The sequence below is a fragment of the Salmo salar genome, chromosome 12 (genome assembly GCF_965601325.2).
Source record: "Salmo salar chromosome 12, fSalSal1, whole genome shotgun sequence".
NCBI classification, from domain to species: domain Eukaryota; kingdom Metazoa; phylum Chordata; class Actinopteri; order Salmoniformes; family Salmonidae; genus Salmo; species Salmo salar.
Window position 1 is genome coordinate 25418557 of NC_138302.1, and position 23601 is coordinate 25442157.

General features: G+C 41.9%; 2 protein-coding genes across 5 annotated transcripts in view; both read left to right on the plus strand.

Annotated features, from left to right (window-relative positions):
- The window catches only part of atf7ip (activating transcription factor 7 interacting protein), a 54171-nt gene extending 46996 nt beyond the window's left edge, over positions 1–7175 (plus strand). For all 4 annotated transcript variants that reach the window (XM_082958765.1, XM_082958768.1, XM_082958766.1 and 1 more), the window contains 2 exons: positions 167–240; positions 6156–7175. In XM_082958765.1, coding sequence (XP_082814891.1) covers positions 167–240; positions 6156–6638 — 557 coding nt within the window. In that variant the 3' untranslated portion in view covers positions 6639–7175. The remainder of the gene's footprint in view (positions 1–166; positions 241–6155) is intronic.
- A 15252-nt stretch (positions 7176–22427) lies between these two features.
- The window catches only part of LOC106588930 (glutamate receptor ionotropic, NMDA 2B), a 117853-nt gene continuing 116679 nt past the window's right edge, over positions 22428–23601 (plus strand). Inside the window, exon 1 of the mRNA XM_045691125.2 lies at positions 22428–23025. Within this exon, the coding sequence (XP_045547081.1) occupies positions 23017–23025 (9 nt within the window). The 5' untranslated portion in view covers positions 22428–23016. The remainder of the gene's footprint in view (positions 23026–23601) is intronic.

The window sequence follows — 23601 nt, forward strand, 5'->3', positions numbered from 1 at the left end:
TACTCAATGTGTTATAAGTCAGCTCTATGTCTGTTTGCTCTGTAAAAGTGGTTCTGAGTAAAAGTTTTCATATTGTTTTTTTACTCAAAGAATCTTGTGAACAACGCAGATTTGAGGAGGGGATGCTTATTATGTTATCTAATTTGACATATTGTCCTCTTTACAGGCACAACATCAAGAGCATCTCCTCAACAATCAGTTGGCGGTCCTCATCTGACAGTTCACTACCGCCCCCCTCTGGTGAGTTTGTTACCACTGAATCTATTTCACATGTTAATATTTTTCTTTGATTCATTTGAGTTCCTATAAGATTATTTTAATGTGTTAATTTCTCAACATTTTAATGAATACGAAACAAACACAACACAATGAAATACAAATAGGCAGTTCTTTGGACACCTATATAAAGTAATGACCTTGACCAATAAAGATTATCCTTACTATTTATATTTAATATAGCTCTTCACTTGACTCTATGTAAACTGGAAACCATATATCCTGAGGCTGCATTTATTGTGGGGATTTAAAAAAAGCTAATTTGAGAACAAGGCTATCTAAATTCTACTAGCACGTTGACTGTAGTACCCACTCGAGCAAAACACTGGACAACTGCTACTCTAACTTCCGTGATACATACAAGGCCCTCCCCCACCCTCCCTTCGGCAAATCCAACCACGACTCCATCTTGCTCGTACCGTCCAATAGGCAGAACCTCAAACGGGATGTACCTTTTTTGAGAACTATTCAACGCTGGTCTGACCAATTGGAATCTACACGTCAAGATTGTTTTGATCACGTGGGCTGGAAAATGTTCCGGGAAGCCTCAGACAATAACATCGATTTATACGCCGACTCGGAGAGCGAATTTATTAGAAAGTGCATTGGAGATGTTGTACCCACTGTGACTAAAACCTACCCCAATCAGAAACCGTGGATAGACGGCGGCATTTGCGCAAAACTGAAAGCGCATTCAACCATGGAAAGAGATTGGGGAATATGGCCGAATATAAACAGTGTGGTTATTCCCTCCGCAAGGCAATTCAACAAGCGAAATGTCGGTATAGGGACAAAATGGAGTCGCAGTTCAACCGCCCAGACACAAGACGTATGTAGCAGGGTCTACAGGCAATTACGGACTACAAAAAGAAAACCAGCTGCGTCACAGACGCCGTCTTGCTTCCAGACAAGCTAAACACCTTCTTTGCCCGCTTTGAGGATAATACAGTGCCACCGACTCGGGCCGCTGCCAAGGACTGCGGGACCCCCCTCTCCTTCTCTGTGGCTGACGTAAGACATTTAAATGTGTTAACCCTCGGAAGGCTGCTGGCCCAGATTCATATTCCATCCCTTTACATTTGTGTGTGTATAAGGTAGTTGTTGTGAGTTTGTTAAATTACTTGTTAGATATTACTGCATTTTGCTGCACTCGCATTAACATCTGCTAACCATGTGTATGTGACCAGATTTGATTTGAATTATGCTATGGGTGTTCAATTATATTTTTAAGATGAATTTATACATTTTAAAAACACTTTTGTCATTAGAATTTTAACCCAGACAGTTACACTGAAGGACATTTTGACACTTTAGAGCTCAATAACTCCCTTAATTTAATAGTTTGCAACACAAATATTTCTGGGTCAAAGGAATGGTAAGAGTTGAGTGATTTCATATTATATTTATACATATTTATGTTGTGTTAAATGAATGGTCTTCGGACACCAAATTTACAGGTCTCGTCTTTGACCCAAATATGTTTATGTATGAAATCCGTCCTTCAGTATCACGCTTTTGTCCTTCAGCACAACAAAAGTTTCGTGTTATACCACAATGTCACCCATTATGCTGAATAACAGTAGCTTTGCTATCCCGTGTTTTCACTAGTTTACTAAATATAATCATGAAATTCATATTTACTTGTTGTATGAATACTGAATATTATCATTTTAAACTATTTTATGGCATTTTAAGGTATTTCAAGAAACGTTATCTTTATACTGTAGATGGCATTGTCTAATAAGGAGAGGGCTGCACGGCACAGACAAAAGATTAACGCAGATCCAGTTGCTAGGGAGGATAGACTAGCCAGAAGAAAAGCAAGGTATTGTTTTCATGACTGCATGCTACTGTCAGAAACAGAATAGGATATAAAGCTGGGTGGATAACACTTAACATTAAGTTGCGCTATTACACTGTAGTTCGTGTTTTATTGCACTGCAGTTAAGGTATAACTGATGAATTATATTAGTTAATATTACACACATACACAAATATGGATTAAAAATGGATCATGAATTATATTAGTTAAATGCTGTTTCATATTTGGGGCACTTTATGAAAAATTTAGACTGTACAAGTTTGAATTGAAGTAGTTTGATGGGCATTTTATCTATCTATTTTGTGTAGGTATTTTGAAATTGCATTTGTGTACCTGCATTGAATAGAAATTTACCAGTTACAGTGTAACAGTGCATAATACTTAACTATCATGTAATAATGAAATGTAAAGTGTTTGCCGCAGGCTCAAATTATAGTAAAGTGATTATTATTAACATTAGCAGTGAAATAGTAACAAAACATGTTTGGGAGAGGGAGTTGATTTATTGTATAGCCTAGTATTAATAGACTACTAATAACATTTAATGGATGTGAATCCTGTTCTGTGCCAGTGTCATAACTATAACATTTTTTAGCTATCAGAGAAGAAAGAAGGATGTCAAGCCTGATCATCCACCGATCCATACAATGACACAATCTGATGCTGAAAAAAGAGGGGAAAATTGAGATTAAATCAGAGGAGGCGGCGTGAAAATTTGACAAATTATTGTGGTGATGAAGTTAACTCCAGTGTCCACTGAAGGAAACTATTTTGAGCAGCCCCCTGAACAACTTGTACAAGTACAACATGAACCTGCACCTCCAGAGCTGGAGCAACCATCTGAGTCCTTGACTCCAGAACTAGAGCAAACCCTTGAGCCTCAATCTCAAACACTGGAGCAACTACTTGCTTCCTCTACTCCAGAAAAAGTGAAAAGGGTGTCAAAGCTTTGCAAGCGGCTGCAAAAGGAAAAATGAGAACTAAAGAAGAAAATTCTCCAACTGGAAATGAAACTAAAACAATCGCAACAAAAAAGTGACAAATTACAAAATGGCATGCAAAGGTCAAAAACATTCAAACACAATCTAACTGAAAAATACATGTCTTTAGTGAGGAAAACACAGGTCATTGCATTTCTCAGTAAAGATGAAAATAGTTGCCTTTTCTCAGGGAAGAAAGACACGGTCACGCAAAAGAAGATTCAGAGCCGCATACTCTTGAAATCTCTAAAAGAACTCCATGCAGAGTACAATTCAGAGGTGGATGGGACACTCTCGCTGTCATACAGACAGTTTTTACGACTGTGGCCATTTTACATTAGAGCCGAAGGCACATGACCGCAACACCTGTGCGTGTCTCGATCACGAGAATGTGACACTTCTAGTTGACAGGTTGAGCCAAAGCGGGTTGCTGAAAACCTCAAGCGTTTCCGAGTTACTGTCTTCCATTGTCTGTGATCTCAAGAACATGCAGTGCATGTACCGTGTTTGTGCAAAGTTATGCTATGATGAAATAGAGCTGGCCCTACCTGAAGAGAATGTACCAATTTTATGGCAACAGTGGCAAAGGGAGAAATCAAGCAATGGAGAAAAGTAATTCTCAAATTTTGTGAAAAAACAGACTGGCATGTGGCTCGATTTGGTTAAAAACTTAAACGAGTAACTGGATGCTCTTGCGAGACACCAGTTTAACTGGCTGCACCAAGTTGAGCAGTGCCGATACTTTAAAGACACACTTAAAGAACACAAGGTTGTAATCCACATGGACTTTTCTGAAAATTATGCGTGTCAGCTGTATACAGAGGTTCAGGCTTTTCATTTTGTGGGTCGGCCGTAAGAAGGCAACTATACACACAAGTGTTGTGACCACATCACAGGAATGCCAATCCTATGCCTCCATTTCAGAGTCCCGCCGGCATGACGAGCGTGCCGTGTGGGCTCATCTGAAGCCTGTCTTGGATGATAGGAAGGGAAAAAAACATCCCTGACCACACTACATGCATGAGTGATGGCCCCATCACGCAATATAGAAATAAAAATAATTTCTACCTCCTGAGCACGGTGCCATTTCTCATGGGTTTCAAAGAGGTAACGTGGAATTTTTCTGAAAAGTCCCACGGAAAAGGTGCACTCGATGGGGTTGGTGGTTCCATTAAACGTTGTGCAGATGAGTTTGTCAAAAAGGGTGGTGACCTCCAGAGCCCAAAGGAGCTCTACCCCATGCTGGAGAAAACACAGTCAGGCGTAAAGTACTTCTGGATTGCTGAGGATGAGATTAACCGATTTTGATGAAGCAGTTCCAAATGATTTGCCAGCTCTCAAATGAACTTAAAAATCCACCAGATCATCGCAAAGGAACCTGGAAAGATCCCACATCGGGAGGTGTCCTGCTTCTGCTCCCGAGCAGGTATCTCCTGTGAGTGCAATGCTCAAACAAAGGTGGACTTTCAGAACCAAAATGCAAAAGCAGAAGACAACCTGTCACCAATGGTGAAACCACCAGAGGACTTAAAAGGAAAGTTCATAATAGTCAATTACGATTACCAGCCATTTGTTGGCCAAGTTTTGAAGGTTGTGGGAAAGGAGATGGAAATCAGTTGCATGCAACAAGCAGCTGAAAGAAATAATTAATTGCGTGGCCCCAAGTTAGGGACATCAGATACTACTTCAAGTCGGATGTCCAAATAGTAATCTCCGAACCAGAGCCGTGTACTACAAAACATTTCAAAACTCTGCAAGTTTGACTGGGAAAAGTTTACAGAGCTTTATTAGTCCAAATTCCAAGTTACACACCAGTTAGGCTACAGAATACTACATAGGCCTACACAAGAAAACGACATACATAAGCAATCTAAAAAGAAATCATGTTTTAAAGATGTTATTGACTGATTAGTTCAGTTATAGAACGTTGATGAGTTCCAGTTGATGTTCAAATAAGGGATTTGGTTAAAATTCTGATGTTCAGAATACAGAAATGTTTTTTGTTTTGATGTTGGTGGAATAATTGTTTATGCATTTTCAAATGCCTGATGTAATGTCATGACATTACTTTGAGAAAGATATCCACATGAGGATTTTAAGCAAAACTACAGTTCTTTTCCCAATGTTTATGGAATGTTTTTTTAATTAATGCTTTGTTTGAAATGTGCAATGCTGATTTAATCCTTTGAATTAAATTGTACCTCATGTGTCAGTTAAACTATGTTGTATAGTAAAACCCATGTTCTTTGTGTGTGGCATATGGGTCATTTCTCTCTCTCTCTCTAGTATGGAAGAGATTTAAGTTCAGCTAGCCTGCACATTTTAAACATCTTATCCTGTTTTTTACACAGTTTTATAACAACAAAAAATAGCTAAAAGATAAATACTATTGCTGCTACTAATAATAGTTCATAGGATCATTATTGTTGTTGCTGAAGGATCACATTTAATCAATATTTGTGGGCTGTAGTGATATGTGTCATTCAGGGTAACAGAATATTGTCATACAGTATAACGTCAGTATTTTATTAAAATACAATAACTTGCTTTTGTTGACTCAGAGAGACAAAAACAAATCTCAAAAGATGAAGTGAAAGATGTTTTCATAGATTTGAGCATTTTTTTCAGTGTAAGGCAGGAAGTTTGAAAAAAAATCTTCAAAAAATTGAGTTTTACCCGTGACACATGAAATATGTGGTATTCAAAATAAAATGTCATTTTTTCTGGGTAGTTATATTTTTGCCAGTCTAAGCATGGAAATATAACATTGTGATTATGAAAAAAAAACAGTGTTATAATGAATGACATTTTACTAGGGTACATTCATATGAATCACTAAACATGAATTATTGGCTTTATTCTTGAATATAAATAATATAAGGGCATATGTGATACTCCAATGAACATTAAAAAGACTTTTAGGGAATTGTAATTGCTGTTTTATTTTTTTGCTACTTTGAAAACCTTAAGTCTTTGTCCTATATATTTTTATTTTTCGAAAGGTATACATTTGTGATATGTTTTCTTGCATATTTCTTGCCCTAATTAATTTCCATCTCCTCTCGTTTCCCTCCCAGGACTCCCCATCCAAAGCACGCATGGGAAACAATACCACTCCAACCAAGCCCCCCCCTGTCACCCTGCCCCCGTTACCCTTGGCTCCCCTGCCTCCTGGCCGGCTACCCATGGAGGCCAACCAGACCACGCCCCCCCAGCAGCCCCAGCTGAAGTTGGCCAGGGTGCAAAACCAGAATGGCATCGTCCTGTCCTGGTGCGTGGCAGAGACTGACCTGACCTGTGCAGGGGTGGAAAGCTACCACCTGTACGCGTACCACCAGGACAACGCTGGGTCGGCCGGTAATGGCCCTGGAGCGGGGCAGCACTGGAAGAAGATTGGGGAGGTGAAGGCACTGCCACTGCCCATGGCCTGTACCCTCACCCAATTCGTCTCTGGATCTACGTATTACTTTGCTGTCCGGGCCCGGGATGTGTACGGGCGCTTCGGGACTTTCTGTGAGCCGCAGTGCACTGACGTCATCAGCGCAACGACTCCTAGCTGAGCCAACCAGGAAGGCAAAGGCATTTCATGTGACAAGAAGTTGATAGCATTCCACCTGCTTCTTTTTTAAGGTGTTCTGGAGGACCCTGACTGAGATTGTTTTAGTGTTAACACTTGTGAACGTACACAAACACACACCATGAGAAAACACCTAAATGTACACTGTTGGACTCCAGACTACTCTGATTGGAGAAAGGATATGGCAACGGTTATCGTTGTGCCTATCGTTGTATATTCTTTGTGAGTTAAGCTATTGTACATAAGTGAATTGTTCCCCATGGCAGGTCAGATATTTATATGTTGACTTCTGTTACCCTTGTCCAGATGTTTTTATTATAATTTGTTTTTTTTGGCTTTATAAAAAAATAAGTGAAAGAAAATACATTTTAACGTTCACAGAAATTGCACAAGAATGCAAAATCGGTGTTAGAACTTAAATGATGTTAGAACGATGATAGTAATTTTGTATGTATTGTCTGGTAACCAGACTTAATAGGAATGACAAATTCAATAAAACGTTTTATTGGAAAGTTTACAAGTGTTTAATCTGTGAGATTCATTTTGTTTGGCTATGTTTACACAGCTGTCCCCATAGCCAATCTTGTTGTCTGTTTTACATGTGACCCATATCAGATTTGCTCGTTCTCACTGATGTAGCCTCTGAAATAGCGCGCAGACGCAATGCTCATTTACTGCCACAGTTCCTTTACATTTTTGGGTGATTTCCTTATCATTGAAATTGTATATGAATTGAGAATCGCATACGAATGTGGTAAGAATCGGAACAGATTCCATGTTTTTGCTGATGTTTACACAATTGGGAAAAGGTCAGATATGAATCGGATATGCCCATACATAATAATTTGTTGTGCTGTGTAAACAAGGCAGATTTCATGGCTGCGTTTACACAGGCAGCCCAATTGTGTCAATCATTTGCAAAAAAGATGATCTGATTGGTCCAAAAAAAATATTTGTGGAAAATTATAAGAATTGGTCTGCCTGTGTAAACGCAGCCATGGAATCTGCTCTTTTGACTTTGAATTTATACCACCTCTACATGTGGATCTCAATCCTGATACAAACCATATGCGACCTCTGTCTCGACGCTCAGATTCTTTTGATCTGAAGTGTTATTTTTTGCACGTGACCTGCTATTATCATGACAACCACCCCAAAATGTAAAGGAACAGTGACAGGAAATGAGCATTGCATCAGTGTGCTATCCGGGATCCTTGGGACTACTTCAGAGGCTACATCAGTTTGAATGCTCCAATCAGATGTGGGTCACATGTAAAACTGAGTGGACAAAAAGAAAAACGATTGGATGTAGAAGGAAAGTCCGATTCAGGTTTTTAGAGTGGCTGTTTAAACACAGCCTTCGTGTCATAGCTTTATGTAGTGTACTGAAGTAGTCATTGATTGCTTTTATTACAGACCATTATGCAGTCAATTGATTCAGTATTAGTCAATGTTGCAAGGAATTACTTGCATTGCAGACCAATATTCATGTTGCTTTCTCTCCAGCCAACAATCTGACATTAGGCTACCCAATCTTATGGCACCTGGAGGTACTTTTATAGAAGTTTCCTGTCAGCAGCTGAAGAGATCCGAAGGGTGGCAGCCATTCAGAAACGCACCAATAAAGCTGTCATTATCCAACACTGACACCAGCTTCCATGACCATCCCTCTCCACACATGATCTACAAGAGTGGCACTTAAGGTATGAAAGGCTGACACTTGTGTGTTTCCCCCCTATTGTCCTGTATGTGAACATGTGCTATGAATAAAGCACTGCACAACATGAGGATGTTCTATTCCAGAAGCATGATAAGAATCCACAGCTGGTTCTTTGGGGTGCTCAAAGAATTCTCAGACAATCTGTGAAGTAGAGAGAGGTCAGGAATAAGGTGTTTATTAGGTTTTATATTTGTAAGCCCAGCTGTCTTTAGTAGGTATTTAACACAGAGATATATAGAGGACTCATCTTTATCTCTGTGCCATTATAGCATCTGTGACAGCTTGGTCAGAGCCATTGAGGCTACAACCCATAGGAATCCCCACCCAGTTGACTACTTTGACTACTTTAAGATGGTGGAAGCCCTCAATGGCGGTGCCCATGCTAAAATGGCCTTTTGGCCACTAGAGACCTCTATCTTTCTCTATGGGCATTTAGCCCCTCCGTCACAGCTTTTATGTCTAGAGTCCAACCATAGGTTAGTTAGCCTACACAATCACAGTCCATAGCATATGACTAAACTCAGCTGGGATAATCTGGCAAATAAAGGTAGCATAGGCTATATTTACACAGGAAGCCCAATTCTGATATTTTGCCCAATTATTGGCAAAAGATATGATCTGATTGGTCAAAAGACCAATTAGTGTCAAAAGATCAGAATTGGGCTGCCTGTGTAAAGGCAGCCATAGATGGAGATCCATCTTACATTGGCAAGAGGAAAAATGAGTCAATTACATAGGAAAATCTTGACCTACATTTTAACTGCAATCTTCTCATCAACTTCTTCAAAGCTAAACTGTCAGAATTCCTGCCATGATGAGCCTACTAAGTCAAACAGCAAAAGCACAAAGCACTTTTAGATTGATTCCACACAAGCTTCTGGCGCAGAATTGTGCTTGGGAGCTTACGGATGTTGTAGTAAATTGTCAGGTAGCAGGTGTTCATTATTGACAATAGGGGGAGCCATTCTCCTTATTATATTACATTTTCCTAGACATTTGTTGCAAATGAGAACCTGCATCCCTTTAATTCAAAATCCTATAGAGGGACCCACCTCCACACATCTCTCTCTCTCTCTCCCTCTCTCTCCCTCTCCCCCGCTCTGGTAGAGGAGGGGGTGGACAGCGAGTCAGCGCACTTTGAGTTCTACGTTCTAAGGCAGATGGAGGTGCCAGTTGTACGTTCTCTCTAGCTCTGGGTAGTACCTCAGCATGCCGCCTGTTTGACACGTTTAACAGTTGTCCTGGAGAAGGCTTTACATCTTAAATAACCGGAAGGCTCCTGTTTTTGGAGGAAAAGGAAGAGATGAAGAAGATTTGTAACAGTTGGAGAAATTACTGATAACCCTCCTCTCAGCTCACACAAACCGCCAAAACGGAAGGCTTTGGAGTATTCAATTTTTTCTTTCGTTGTATGTTTTTTCTCTTCCTTATCGTGGTGTTGGGAGGTGCTTCATCTTTTCATATATTCGCTCTCTCCATCATTTGCCTCCTCATTTATTTCTCCATCTACCTGCTGTACAATTTCCTCTATTTATGAGTGAGAGAGAGGAGGGGGAGTTTTTATTTTTATTTGGGGACTTTTTTTCTTTCCCTTGTCTCTTTCCTCTCTCCCTCCTCACCATTCCATCCCTTTCGATCCTTATTCCTTTCCTTCTCTCCTCTACCCTTTTACACCAGTTCTCCACAGCACATTCCTCTCCCTCTCTTTCTCTGTCTTTAAACTCAGATGTAAATTAACTTGGACTGAATTTTTTAAAGAAAGAGACAACTAAACAACAACTCTTCTTCAATGACTCCTTTCCCCCCATTTTCCTTCTCTTCCTCTTCTGGTCCTTCCTCACCCACATCCTATGCATCACAATTTTGCGGGATTCTTGAATTGGTAACTCTAGGTAGGTTTACTATTGTTTAGTGTCTGTCTATCTGTCTGTCTGTGTGTGTATTTGTGTGTGCTTTACGTATACATAAAACACACATACACACACACTCACACACTAAACTATGGCGAAAGGAGAGAGATTATATCTGGTACTCATAGTCAGTGGATTTTGGTCTCACAATTCTCCCATGCTCATTCTTTTGCCGCGTCAGTTCAGTCAAACTTCATCCATTTTTAATTGTTGTCTTTGAGGAATACAGTTATCTATCTTGGCATTTTCTCTGTCTCGCCTTATACATTGCATTTCTCATATGTGCCTGATGCCGTTTTGAGTCTTAATTGGAACATTAGCACAAAATGATTACGTTTTGCCTGAAGTTTTGACTTGTGATTGAGCAAACTGTGTATTTGGACGGTAAACTTGAAAACTGCCAGTGTTGGGTAAGGTATTATTGGACCCCTATGGTTATTTCTGGTTGTTTGACATATCATGGTTAATGCTTGATTTTCAATTTCTTTCATTCAGCTGGTCCATCACCTGTATTTAGCTTTCTCGCCCCCACCCACCCACTTGCCCTCTCTCTCTCTCTCTCTCTCTCTCTCTCTCTCTCTCTCTCTCTCTCTCTCTCTCTCTCTCTCTCTCACACACACCATGAATTATTGAAACGCACACATGACCTAAAAGTAAAAAAACGTCCCATACCAATTTCCCTTTTAGTATTCAATTCCATTTGTTTCTGCATTTTGCATTTAGCGGCCCCCTCATTTCGGTTTGATGTTTTTTCAACTAGAATGGACAATTCTCCATTAATTGTCTCTGAAGCTGTTTCTTCCCCTTCCTTGTATTTCACCTCTCTTGTATCTCAAAAGGCACGTAAATCAGGAAAGACTTCCGGGCTTAGTTGTTGAAAAGTAGATTAAAAAGCTTGTAAAGCCTTGACTTGCGACACATCTGAAGACTGCTGTTCACAGTGTGTGTGTAGGTTTGAAATAGTGACAGACTGATAGACAGATAAGAATAGAAATCAGTAGGAGAAGAATGTTGTTCATCTCATTGCTCTCCATCTCTCTCTGTCAAATTCCCCTCTTTTTCTATGATGGTTCTTCTCAGCGTCTGAGTATTATGTCTTATGGGAGGTCCCTTTTCAATCATCAGCATCACCAGTTCATCCAAAATAAGCTATTAATGTAGCCCACACACACACACACACACACACACACACACACACACACACACACACACACACACACCACACACACACACACACACACACACACACACACACACACACACACACACACAGCTTATGACAAACAATTTCAATCAATAGCATTTACATCTTCAACTTTGTCTTTTTTCTTCTTCTTGGATAAAAAAAAGGGGGTTCAATTCAAACAAACACCCCATGTTTATTGCTTTGAGCGGGATTTCACCATGAAGGACTAAGGAACCCACACCACATTTTGTGTTTTCAAGTGGCAGCTCTGTCTTTACTGTTGTCCCACTCCTCTGATCACCACTAAATTAATAATGAGTTACAGACAAGAGTTAAATAGGTGAGTAGTGGATTGAACTGTGTGTGTGTACGTGCCTCTGCTTGCATGTATGGTGTGTGTGCTTGCATGCGTGTGAGAGAGAGTGTAAGTGTGTGTGCTTGCAGGCGTGTGAGAGAGAGTATAAGTGTGTGTGTGTGTGTGTGTGTGTGTGTGTGTGTGTGTGTGTGTGTGTGTGTGTGTGTGTGTGTGTGTGTGTGTGTGTGTGTGTGTGTGTGTGTGTGTGTGTGTGTGTGTGTGTGTGTGTGTGTGTGTGTGTGTGTGTGTGTGTGTGTGTGTGTGTGTGTGCGTGCGTGTGTGCGCACGCACTAGCATGTAGGGTTGTCTGTGTGTGTATTCCGGATGAACTTTGATTAGTAGGTTGCGTTCTAAAGGGGTGTACAGTATCTATCTAGATCTCTCTCTGTCCTTTTAGATCTATCCTCACCACACTGTCTTATCACAGCTTCTGATCTTAATACGTGTTCTATACATTTACCCTCTACATGAACTGTACTGTATAGAACAGCTCATTGTGTCGTCCAGGGTTGCCCAACTGGTGGCCTGCAGGCTGAATTTGGCCTGGGGGTGGTTTGATTTGGCCCCCTAAGTTTTTTGAGCAAAAACACATAAAAGACTGTAAAAACACCAGGAAATGATCTCCAAGTGATTTGAATTTTGGAACGCATTTCCCACGCATAGAGAGACACGTGATCATATATAAATGTAAGCAAGGTTTGAAATTATTATGTTTTAGTAAAATATTATATCTGTTTGGGCTTCTTGCGGTCAATTTGCTGTCTAGGAATGATATGTAATTATGTTCCGGCCCCCCGACCATCCGCTCAAGAATCGTCCCGCGGCTGAATCTAGTTGATGATCACTGATGTAGTCTTTAGGCCTGCCCCTCCTCTCCTCTCCTCTCTCCATCTAAACACATTGTTTTGTGTCTATATATAACTCACTCAATTAGTACATCAAATAAAATGTTATTGGTCAAATACACAGTAGGCTACAATACAGAGTGATACTGTTCATGTATAGATGTAGGATCCTAATTTGATCACTTTTGTTGCTGAGAAAATAAAGGTTCAATAAAATAAATAAATAAATAAATGTGGAAAAAGTCAAGGGGTCAGACTGATAGATTTTTAGGTCTATAATTAAGACTTAATTATATGCCCATATTTCTATAATGTAAAATATGCTTTGTGATTTACATCAATTCACTGAAAACCCACACTAACACAAAGTTATATAAACACTATTGTTTCATGTAGCTTGCTTTTGGCCAGCTAATAGCCTAACCACCGATCAAGCAACATTATGGACTAAACGTTAAATCCATTGAAAACCCACGCTGACAAAGTTATAAAAACAATATTGTACTTTTCATGTAGCCTGCTTTTGGCCAGTTTAATAACCTAACCACCGATCAAGCAACATTATGGACAAAACGTTCAAATCCTGTTGCTGCAGGATTATTTTGCTGTGGCAATATAGGTCAAATTAAGATCCCTGGTCTAGTATGGCTGCATTGTCTTGTTGGTTTGATCTATTTATCTTCATAGGGCACGATTCTGACCCGAGTTAAGTGCGTGTAAATTAACGTAATTCCCTTTTTATGTATCTTTCTCTCTATTAAGCATGATAATAGTGTGCTATTCACCTGCTATTCATTTTGGATGGAGATGGAATAAATGAAGGTACAGCAGAGGTGTCTACAGATACACCGTATTCTGACCTTGATTTAATTCCCTAATAATTCCACCACCTTTACGCATAAGGAAATCATAAATAAGGTCTCGCGAACCTATCGGTTCCAAGTGGAAAAAGCATCTACTTCATTTTTTCTCCGATAGAAATAACACCATTCTTCATGCAAAAAAAACTTTAAGCATCAGCTGTCAGAGCAGCTCACAGATCACTGCACCTGTACATAGCCCATCTGTAAACAGCCCATCTATCTACCTCATCCCCTTACTGTATTTATTTTATTTATCTTGCTCCTTTGCACCCCAGTATCTCTACTTGCACATTCATCTTCTGCACATCTACCATTCCAGTGTTTAATTGCTATATTGTAATTACTTCGCCACCATGGCCTATTTATTGCTTTATCTCCCTTATCTTACTTCATTTGCACTCACTGTATATAGACTTTTTGTTTTCTTTTTTCTACTGTATTATTGATTGTATGTTTTGTTTATTCCATGTGTAACTCTGTGTTGTTGTATGTGTCGAATTGCTATGCTTTACCTTGGCCAGGTTGCAGTTGCAAATGAGAACTTGTTCTCAACTTGTCACGTCCTGACCATAGAAAGCTGTTATTTTCCATGGTAGAGTAGGTCAGGGCGTGACAGTTTTTGTTTTCTAGTTTAGATTTTCTATGTTGTGATGTTCTAGTTTTGTATTTCTATGTTGGGTTTTTGTTTGGGATGATCTCCAATTAGAGGCAGCTGGTCATCGTTGTCTCTAATTGGAGATCATACTTAAGTAGGTGTTTTTCCCACCTGGATTTGTGGGAGATTGATTTTGAGTACGTGTATTAACTCTTCATCACGGTTTGTTGTTTTTGTTTATTCAGTTTATTTTGTATGTATTGCATAGTTTCACAGTTCAATAAAATATGTGTAACGATAATCACGCTGCACTTTGGTCCGCTTCATCCTACGACAAACGTGACACAACTAGCCTACCTGGTTAAATAAAGGTTCAATAAAATAAAGAAATAAATAAATGTGGAAAAAGTCATGGGGTCAGACTGATAGATTTTTAGGTCTATAATTAAGACTAAGTCTTAATTATATGCCCATATTTCTACAATGTAAAATATTAGCCACTATCATTATCGACTTTCAGTAAGCCGAATAACAACACATATTCAACTGCCAATTTACTGTTAGTTCCCTTCAATTGTTATAGCCTACATTATCATTCCATTTAATTACATTGTTTTGTTTACCTACATTTGAATCCTCTGTAAACGATGTCACAGGGAAAAGCAGTGAAGGTGAAGGAAAAGCAGCCAACAAGTACTCAACATATGTGGGAACTCCTTCAAGACTTTTGGAAAAGCATTCCAGGTGAAGCTGGTTGAGAAAATGGAACCTTTATTTAACTAGGCAAGTCAGTTAAGAACAAATTCTTATTTACATTGACAGCCTACACCAGCCAAACCCGGACGACGCTGGGGACAATTGTGTGCTGCTCTATGGGACTCACAATCACGGCCGGTTGTGATACAGCCTGGATTTGAAACAGGATGTCTGTAGTAATGCCTCAAGCACTGAGATGCAGTGCCTTTGACCGCTGTGCCACTCAGGAGCCCCAAAAGAATGCCAAGAGTGTGCAAAGTTGTCATCAAGGCAAAGGACAGCTACTTTGAAGAATCTTAAATATAAAATATATTTTGAATTGTTTAACAATTTTTTGGTTACTAAATGATTCCATATGTATTATTTCATGGTTTTGATGTCTTCACTATTATTCTACAATATAGAAAATAGTAAAAATAAAGAAAAACCCTTGAATGAGTTGGTGTGTCCAAACTTTTGACTGGTTCTGTATATAATAAAAGACATGTAGGCTAATTAAATCGTTATGGAGCGGGCAGACCAAGTTTGAACCCGACGCATCGTGCAATATTTGGCTGTGTCATCACATAGTTCCATGGTTAGTGCAGGCAATAGATGACGGTATAGCTGCACTGTTCTCCCTATTATAATTCTATGAACCTTCCAACATTACCATGGGTTCAAGAACTGAATGTGGCAATTTTCAGAATGAATCAAACCACCATTTTCATTCTTTCGCTCGTGAAGGCTCTCCAAACCAGTTTTTTTTATGATTCATAAATACCTTCCTGTCACGTCCTGGCCAGTATAAGGTTAATTGTTTTTGTAGTTTGGTCAGGACGTGGCAGAGGGTATTTGTTTTATGTGGTTCGGGGTGGTGTGTTTGTGGAAAGGGTGTTTGATTTAGTATTTCCGGGTTTTTGGTTGATGGTCTATGTGTTTGTATTCTATGGTTAGTCTGGTGTGTGTGTTTCTATGTTTGGTTAATTGGGGTTGGGACTCTCAGTTGAAGGCAGGTGTTGTCTATCTGCCTTTGATTGAGAGTCCCATATATTAGGGTGTGTTTGTGTGTGTGATTGGTGGGTGATTGTTCTGTGTTGAGCCTATGCTTTGCAGACTGTCAGTTTATCGTTCGTTTTCTTGTTTGTTGTTTTTGTATTCGTGTTGATTTAATTAAATGTTCAAAATGAACAACTGCACACCTGCTGCGTATTGGTCTACCTTTTCTGATGACGATTTCGCATTATCGTCAGAAGACAAAGATACTTGTGACAGAATCACCCACCACTCAAGGACCAAGCAGCAGAAGAAGGAGCAGAGGGAATTCGAGTTGGACTTGCGGGAGAAGTGGACCTGGGAGGAAGTTCTGGACGGGGCCGGACCTTGGCACCAGGCTGAGGATTATCGCCGCCCGCAGTGGGAAATTGAGGCAGCCAAGGCAGAGAGGCGGAGGTACGAGGCCAAGTACGCGCTGAGGGAGAAGCACGAGAGGCACCCCCAAGAATTTTTTTGGGGGGGGGCACACGGGTAGTTTGGCTAGGCGTAAGAAGAGCCGGAAGCCAGCTACCCGTGGTTATATGGAGGAGCATATGGGGTGGAGAGCGCTGTGTTTCGCTGAGGAGCGCACTATTTCACCCATACGCACGCACAGTCCGGTGCGCGTTATTCCAGCCCCTCACAGGTGCCGTGCTAGAGCGGGCATCCAGCCTGGTAGGAGGATGCCTGCGCAGCGCATCTGGTCGCCGGTACGCCTCCGAGGACCAGGCTACCCAACTCCCGCTCTACGCACGGCTACCATCAGGCCCCTGCACAGCCCAGTCTGCCCTGTACGAGCACCCCGCTCGTACAGGGCTACTAGTTCCATCCAGCCAAGACGGGTTGTGCAGGAGGTAAGATCGAGACCGACTGTGCGCCTCCTTAGCCCTGGGTTTCCAGCTCCTGTCTCTCGTGCGGACCCGGAAGTGCATCAACCCAGTCCGACTCGTCCTGTTCCCGCTCCCCGCACTAGCCTGGAGGTGCGTGTACATAATCTGGTAAGCCCAGTACCAGCACCACGCACCAGGCTACAAGTGCGTCAACCCAGCCACGCCAGTCAACAGTCACCAGAGCTGCCCGCCAGTCAACAGTCGTCGCCAGAGCTGCCCGCCAGTCAACAGTCGTCGCCAGAGCTACCCGCCAGTCAACAGTCGTCGCCAGAGCTGCCCGCCAGTCAACAGTCGTCGCCAGAGCTGCCCGCCAGTCAACAGTCGTCGCCAGAGCTGCCCGCCAGTCAACAGTCGTCGCCAGAGCTGCCCGCCAGTCAACAGTCGTCGCCAGAGCTGCCCGCCAGTCAACAGTCGTCGCCAGAGCTGCCCGCCAGTCAACAGTCGTCGCCAGAGCTGCCCGCCAGTCAACAGTCGTCGCCAGAGCTGCCCGCCAGTCAACAGTCGTCGCCAGAGCTGCCCGCCAGTCAACAGTCGTCGCCAGAGCTGCCCGCCAGTCAACAGTCGTCGCCAGAGCTGCCCGCCAGTCAACAGTCGTCGCCAGAGCTGCCCGCCAGTCAACAGTCGTCGCCAGAGCTGCCCGCCAGTCAACAGTCGTCGCCAGAGCTGCCCGCCAGTCAACAGTCGTCGCCAGAGCTGCCCGCCAGTCAACAGTCGTCGCCAGAGCTGCCCGCCAGTCAACAGTCGTCGCCAGAGCTGCCGCCAGTCAACAGTCGTCGCCAGAGCTGCCCGCCAGTCAACAGTCGTCGCCAGAGCTGCCCGCCAGTCAACAGTCGTCGCCAGAGCTGCCCGCCAGTCAACAGTCGTCGCCAGAGCTGCCCGCCAGTCAACAGTCGTCGCCAGAGCTGCCCGCCAGTCAACAGTCGTCGCCAGAGCTGCCCGCCAGTCAACAGTCGTCGCCAGAGCTGCCCGCCAGTCAACAGTCGTCGCCAGAGCTGCCCGCCAGTCAACAGTCGTCGCCAGAGCTGCCCGCCAGTCAACAGTCGTCAGAGCTGCCCGCCAGTCAACAGTCGTCAGAGCTGCCCGCCAGTCAACAGTCGTCAGAGAGGTCAGACTGCGCTGAACTGCCGGAGTGGCCAGACTGCGCTGAACTGCCGGAGTGGCCAGACTGCCCAGACTGTCCCGAGTGGCCAGACTGCCCAGACTGTCCCGAGTGGCCAGACTGCCCAGACTGTCCCGAGTGGCCAGACTGCCCAGACTGTCCCGAGTGGCCAGACTGCCCAGACTGTCCCGAGTGGCCAGACTGCCCAGACTGTCCCGAGTGGCCAGACTGCCCAGACTGTCCCGAGTGGCCAGACTGCCCCGAGTTGCCAGACTGCCCAGACTGCCCCGAGTTGCCAGACTGCCCAGACTGCCCCGAGTTGCCAGACTGCCCAGACTGCCCCGAGTTGCCAGACTGCCCAGACTGCCCCGAGTTGCCAGACTGCCCCGAGTTGCCAGACTGCCCCCAGTTGCCAGACTGCCCAGACTGCCCCGAGTTGCCAGACTGCCCCGACTGTCCAGACAGCCTGGAACGGCCTGAGCCGGAGCCACCTCCAGAAATAGGTGGGTTGGGGAGGGGGGGTGTAGCACAGTGCCGTCGTTGATGGCAGCCACCCTCCCTTCCCTCCCTTTAGAAAAGGGGATTTTTTTTTGGTGTTGCTTGGTGTTATTTTTTGTTAAGGTGCTTCTGGGGTAGCACCTTTAAGGGGGGGGGGGGGGTACTGTCACGTCCTGGCCAGTATAAGGTTAATTGTTTTTGTAGTTTGGTCAGGACGTGGCAGAGGGTATTTGTTTTATGTGGTTCGGGGTGGTGTGTTTGTGGAAAGGGTGTTTGATTTAGTATTTCCGGGTTTTTGGTTGATGGTCTATGTGTTTGTATTCTATGGTTAGTCTGGTGTGTGTGTTTCTATGTTTGGTTAATTGGGGTTGGGACTCTCAGTTGAAGGCAGGTGTTGTCTATCTGCCTTTGATTGAGAGTCCCATATATTAGGGTGTGTTTGTGTGTGTGATTGGTGGGTGATTGTTCTGTGTTGAGCCTATGCTTTGCAGACTGTCAGTTTATCGTTCGTTTTCTTGTTTGTTGTTTTTGTATTCGTGTTGATTTAATTAAATGTTCAAAATGAACAACTGCACACCTGCTGCGTATTGGTCTACCTTTTCTGATGACGATTCGCATTATCGTCAGAAGACGAAGATACTTGTGACACTTCCTAAGTTAAATAATATACAATATCAGAGCATTTTTAAATCTACCAATTGCATATATTTAGATGGCTTTCTTTCATCGATCCCTAATATTCTAAATCCGTTCGATATATTCTGTTGTGTCCGTCAACAAAATTCAAACTAAAAGCCACACAGTATTTAAAGGGATGGCTTAAGATAAATGTACTGACAACCCTATTGAATAAAAACTATACTGGCCAGCAAGAAACTCTGTTGGCCAGCAAGTGGGAGGGTTTCAGCAGTTGAATTGCATTTATTGAGTGCGCAAGGGAACCACACCTGCAAAGCCCGTTACGCACCTTCATAAGGTAAGTCTGAATACCAAGTGCGTAGGAAAGGTGTGCTTAAAAAAGGCATCATTTCCTAAGTCGGAATCGGGCCCATATAGCCTAGCCTATATCTGTTATGTACAATACAGAGCGTGCAGGTCATTTGAGTGTCCTTTTGCAATTTTGTCCATTGTGGCTGCATTATGGCTTGATTCGATTTGGTTTTAATTCAGTATCTCTATCTTGTTATGATATTTTCAGATATTTAGCTATATTTCCTCCCATGTTTCCCCTTACATTCAACTGTCTGTGTGATTAATCTGTTTAAATGAGTGATAACGTGAATCATACACCAGCCAGGGCGTGCTTGGTCCTCTTTGATGCCCCCTAAAGTGTTTATTTCAGGCTGCATCAGGCACTACCCCATATGCCTATTAGTAATTTCTGAGAAATTCACTTAAGCTTCTAATGGAAATGGGGTCTATAATGGAGGTTGGTGCATGGTGAAAACTGTGCTTGTGAATGTAATTCATATTTCCCCAAAATGTGAAATTCTTGGCTTCCTTTGCGTATTTTGACATTAGAGGCGGTATATAAAACTGCCACAGCTCCTACTTAGTCATTACCTAAGACCTAAGTATTGATCAACTAACTTTCATGTTATCTACAATTCTACAAAATGTCATATAGTATCAAATCTGATTCTTATCTTAAGTGGTTGAAGTCAATCGGTTGCAAAGTTTAAGTCAATGTCAGATGTTAGTGGATGTGAGATATAATTTTAAGTCTAGACTTTCCTTTACGAAGGCCTTGGATTAAGCTTTTTTTTTTAACTAATTCTCCTTCCTTGTCCTCCATCTCAATCATTAGAGTAAAAGTAGTCTCTCAAAGTTTCATCGCGTTGATGTTAATTGAGTGTACTGTACTGTCGACCCAAGCAGTCTGAATGATTCAGGTAAGCTTTTAAACCAGCACAGTGAGGAGGGATGTCACTATGCTAGGAGAGTGAGCTCTTATTACTATTTATGATACACAATGTTCCTTTCAGGTACATTTTTTGACAATGTCTCCGTCTCAAATGGCACCCTGTTCCCTATATAGTACACTACTTCTGACGAGGGCCCACAGGGGTTTGGCCGAAAGTAGTACACTATATAGGTGATAGGGTGCCATTCAGGACTCAGACAATGTCTTCCTGTCTCTAACTCACAAAGGGCATCCATCCACCCCTCCATCTCAGTTATAAAGGATTAATGCTATAACAAAGCTGTGATGCATGGTGAGATTATGTTGCTACATTTGAGAAACATGGCTAGCCTAGCCTATATGTTTCAATATGTGACATTTTTGGTCAATTCTATAAAGACATGATAATGGCTTGGATTTACTGTATGTAGGCTATAGCCCTAGCACTTTTTAATGAGTCTCAAAGTGGTTTACATTGTATGGCAGTAACTCACATATTTCCTTTATCATATGCTATGCTTTCCATTTTTGAAGGGGGCAAAGGAAATTATAATTATGTATTTAGCAAGGAGACTCCAATCTGCTGCCCTTTCCAGATAGATATTAATAATCAGTAGTTTTGTTTAATCCATTTTGCTTTCACCACAATATATCATATTGTATATTTCTGAATAATTGTCTTTGAAAGACGTTGTTTGATTGTAGTGAGACTAGGACTGGCCGGTCTACTTGCATGTGGTACAGTATTTAATTGCCGAAGTGTGCGTATGTTTCTTTGAGCCCAATACATCATTTGCAGTATTAATGTAATTTAAATACTACTGAAGGAGTTTGAGATAATTACAGTTGGAAAGAGTCAGAGAGAAAGATGGGTTTTGGAAATAAAATGTGTTGAATACATAATTTATCACTCTGCCAGACAGGATAAAAATTCCTCACACAGTGATATCCTTTGACATTTTTCCCAGGGCTAAAATGTGTGCACACACACACACACACTCACACACACTCACACTCACTCACACTCACTCACTCACTCACTCTTCCTAGAGGGCAACATGGTAAAATTCAGCGGGGAAATGCAGGACACAACCCATCAACAAAAGTGGGAAGGGATGAAGGCAGGAAGAGAACATGAGAGAATGATGCATATATTACCCGGACAAGATCAGAGACTAGTGGGTGTTAGGCCAATGTTACTTCTTGAATACTTATCATCAAAATTGGCAAAGTGCTTCCTATTTGTTTAACCCGTTTTATATGTCTGTTGTGTATGGAACTTTTTCCAGAAATCTAATGTTGAATGCATTGAATGTTAGGCTCAAGTTAAATCTACCCAGTACAAACCTTGAATACTTAAAGGTCCAATGCAGCCGTTTGTATCTCAATATTAAATCATTTATTGGTAGCAATCTAGTACCTTACTGTGATTGTAATTAATTAAAATAGCAAAAAACTAAACAAAAATAGCTTTTTAGCAAATATAAATTTCTCAAGCAAGAATTTTGCTAGGACTGTTATTGGCAGAGAGGTTTGGAACTCTTTTTCTTATTTGTCTATTAACTAATTTACTGCCTGGTGATAGGCAGGCCAAAACTCCTTCCCACCAAAACAGACGGCCTTTCAAAAAGCTCTTACACTTAAAGGGCATTATTGTAATTGTCACAATTTCTCACTATTATTCCAACCTCATAGTGTGGAAATATACATAAAACACAGGATAGTCAAGTTTTTGACTGCACTGGGCCTTTAACGTCAACATTGGCAAAGTGGTTACTATAAGTTTTACACATTTTGTATGTCTGTCAATGTAAGATATGGGATATTTTCTGAAATTTCATTTAAAAAAGTGGTATTTAATGTTAGGCCAAAGTTGAATCCAACCACCAGACAAAATTAACTAAGTACCATATTTCTTTTGCACGCATTTTGTACTGTCTGTCAATGTATAATATGGAACTTTTATGATATGTGATAAGAAGATAAATCACACTGCATAATTGTGTGTTGGCCAAGAGCCAATCCATAAGTCAGAAAGGATTTGAATTCAGATTGTGAAGTGAAAGGTAAAAAGCTGTGTTAAAAGTCTTGAACCTCTGAAGCAATTGACTTGTGTATACAAACTACACAAAAGCATTCACCATTAAGAAGAGAAACATTCACCCTAACAGATAATGTCTGGTTATTGACCATCTCTCTATCTCCCTCCTCTCCTCTCTCCCCCAGTCTTGACAAAGACCGAACGTACAGACAGATGATGGTGACTAAATAAACGAGGGGCGCGACAGAAGAAACAGAAAAAGGGAAGGAGGAAGACACATTCTAATCTCCGCATTGCCACGGCAACCGTTGTTCACACACACTCACACACGGAGTTGTCAGAGGAAACCTCGCCGCGCTGTATCATCCAGTGGAAGAAGACGGGAGGATGAGTCAGACGACAAGAGACAAATGAGAGAGCACCTCGCCCCTCTCCATCTCTTTCTCCATTCGTCATTTCTCAATTTATTTTTTGAGTTCTCCTTACACACTCAAACTTGACACACGCACACTTGTTCAAGCCAAGTGCTCATCCCTCACTCCATAAGCCCTCTTCACGTCTACTCCTCTCTGCACGGCTTCATCTGTTCATCCTTCCCTCCACCCGGTGCTATGAGAGGAGTAGTTGGGTCCCAGACCACACCACCATGCCAGTTCTGAAGAGTGGAGAGGAGATCTGGGCTGGCAATGTACAAGGTAGGACCCCCAAGGCCTTTTACGCTTGACCTTTTCTCTCTGTTTCATAGATGCAGTCCATCAGTCTTAGGCCCGAAATTCAATCAAACCTGCAATGTTTATTACATTTACATTGTAGTCATTTAGCAGATGCTCTTATCCATTCATCTTAAGCGAGCTAGGTGGGACAACCAGTACATTTTCCCCCTATAAAGTAGCTATCAGCAAAGTTAGAGCTGGTAAGGGGGAGGAGAAAAAGCCAAGTGCGAGTGTTAGTTCACGAAATGCATTTAAAAACAATAATAAACTATTATTCGTGAACATACACACTTGTTATTGTGAAAACGCGTCCACCTATGAGCGGATTATACCTGGTAGTAGTGGTGGTTTTTGAAGAACAAGAGCTACTGCCTAAATATCACAATGCAGGTTCGATTGAAAAGCCTTCCGTTTCTTTATGTGTGATACAATATCCATACGAGGCTGAATGTGTAACTGTCTGCCATTGAAATGGCTTATGTAAATGTCTTTTGTGTACAGTAATGACCTAATATGACCAGTAAAACCAAAGTCCTCTCTTTTGGCTGTTAATAACCA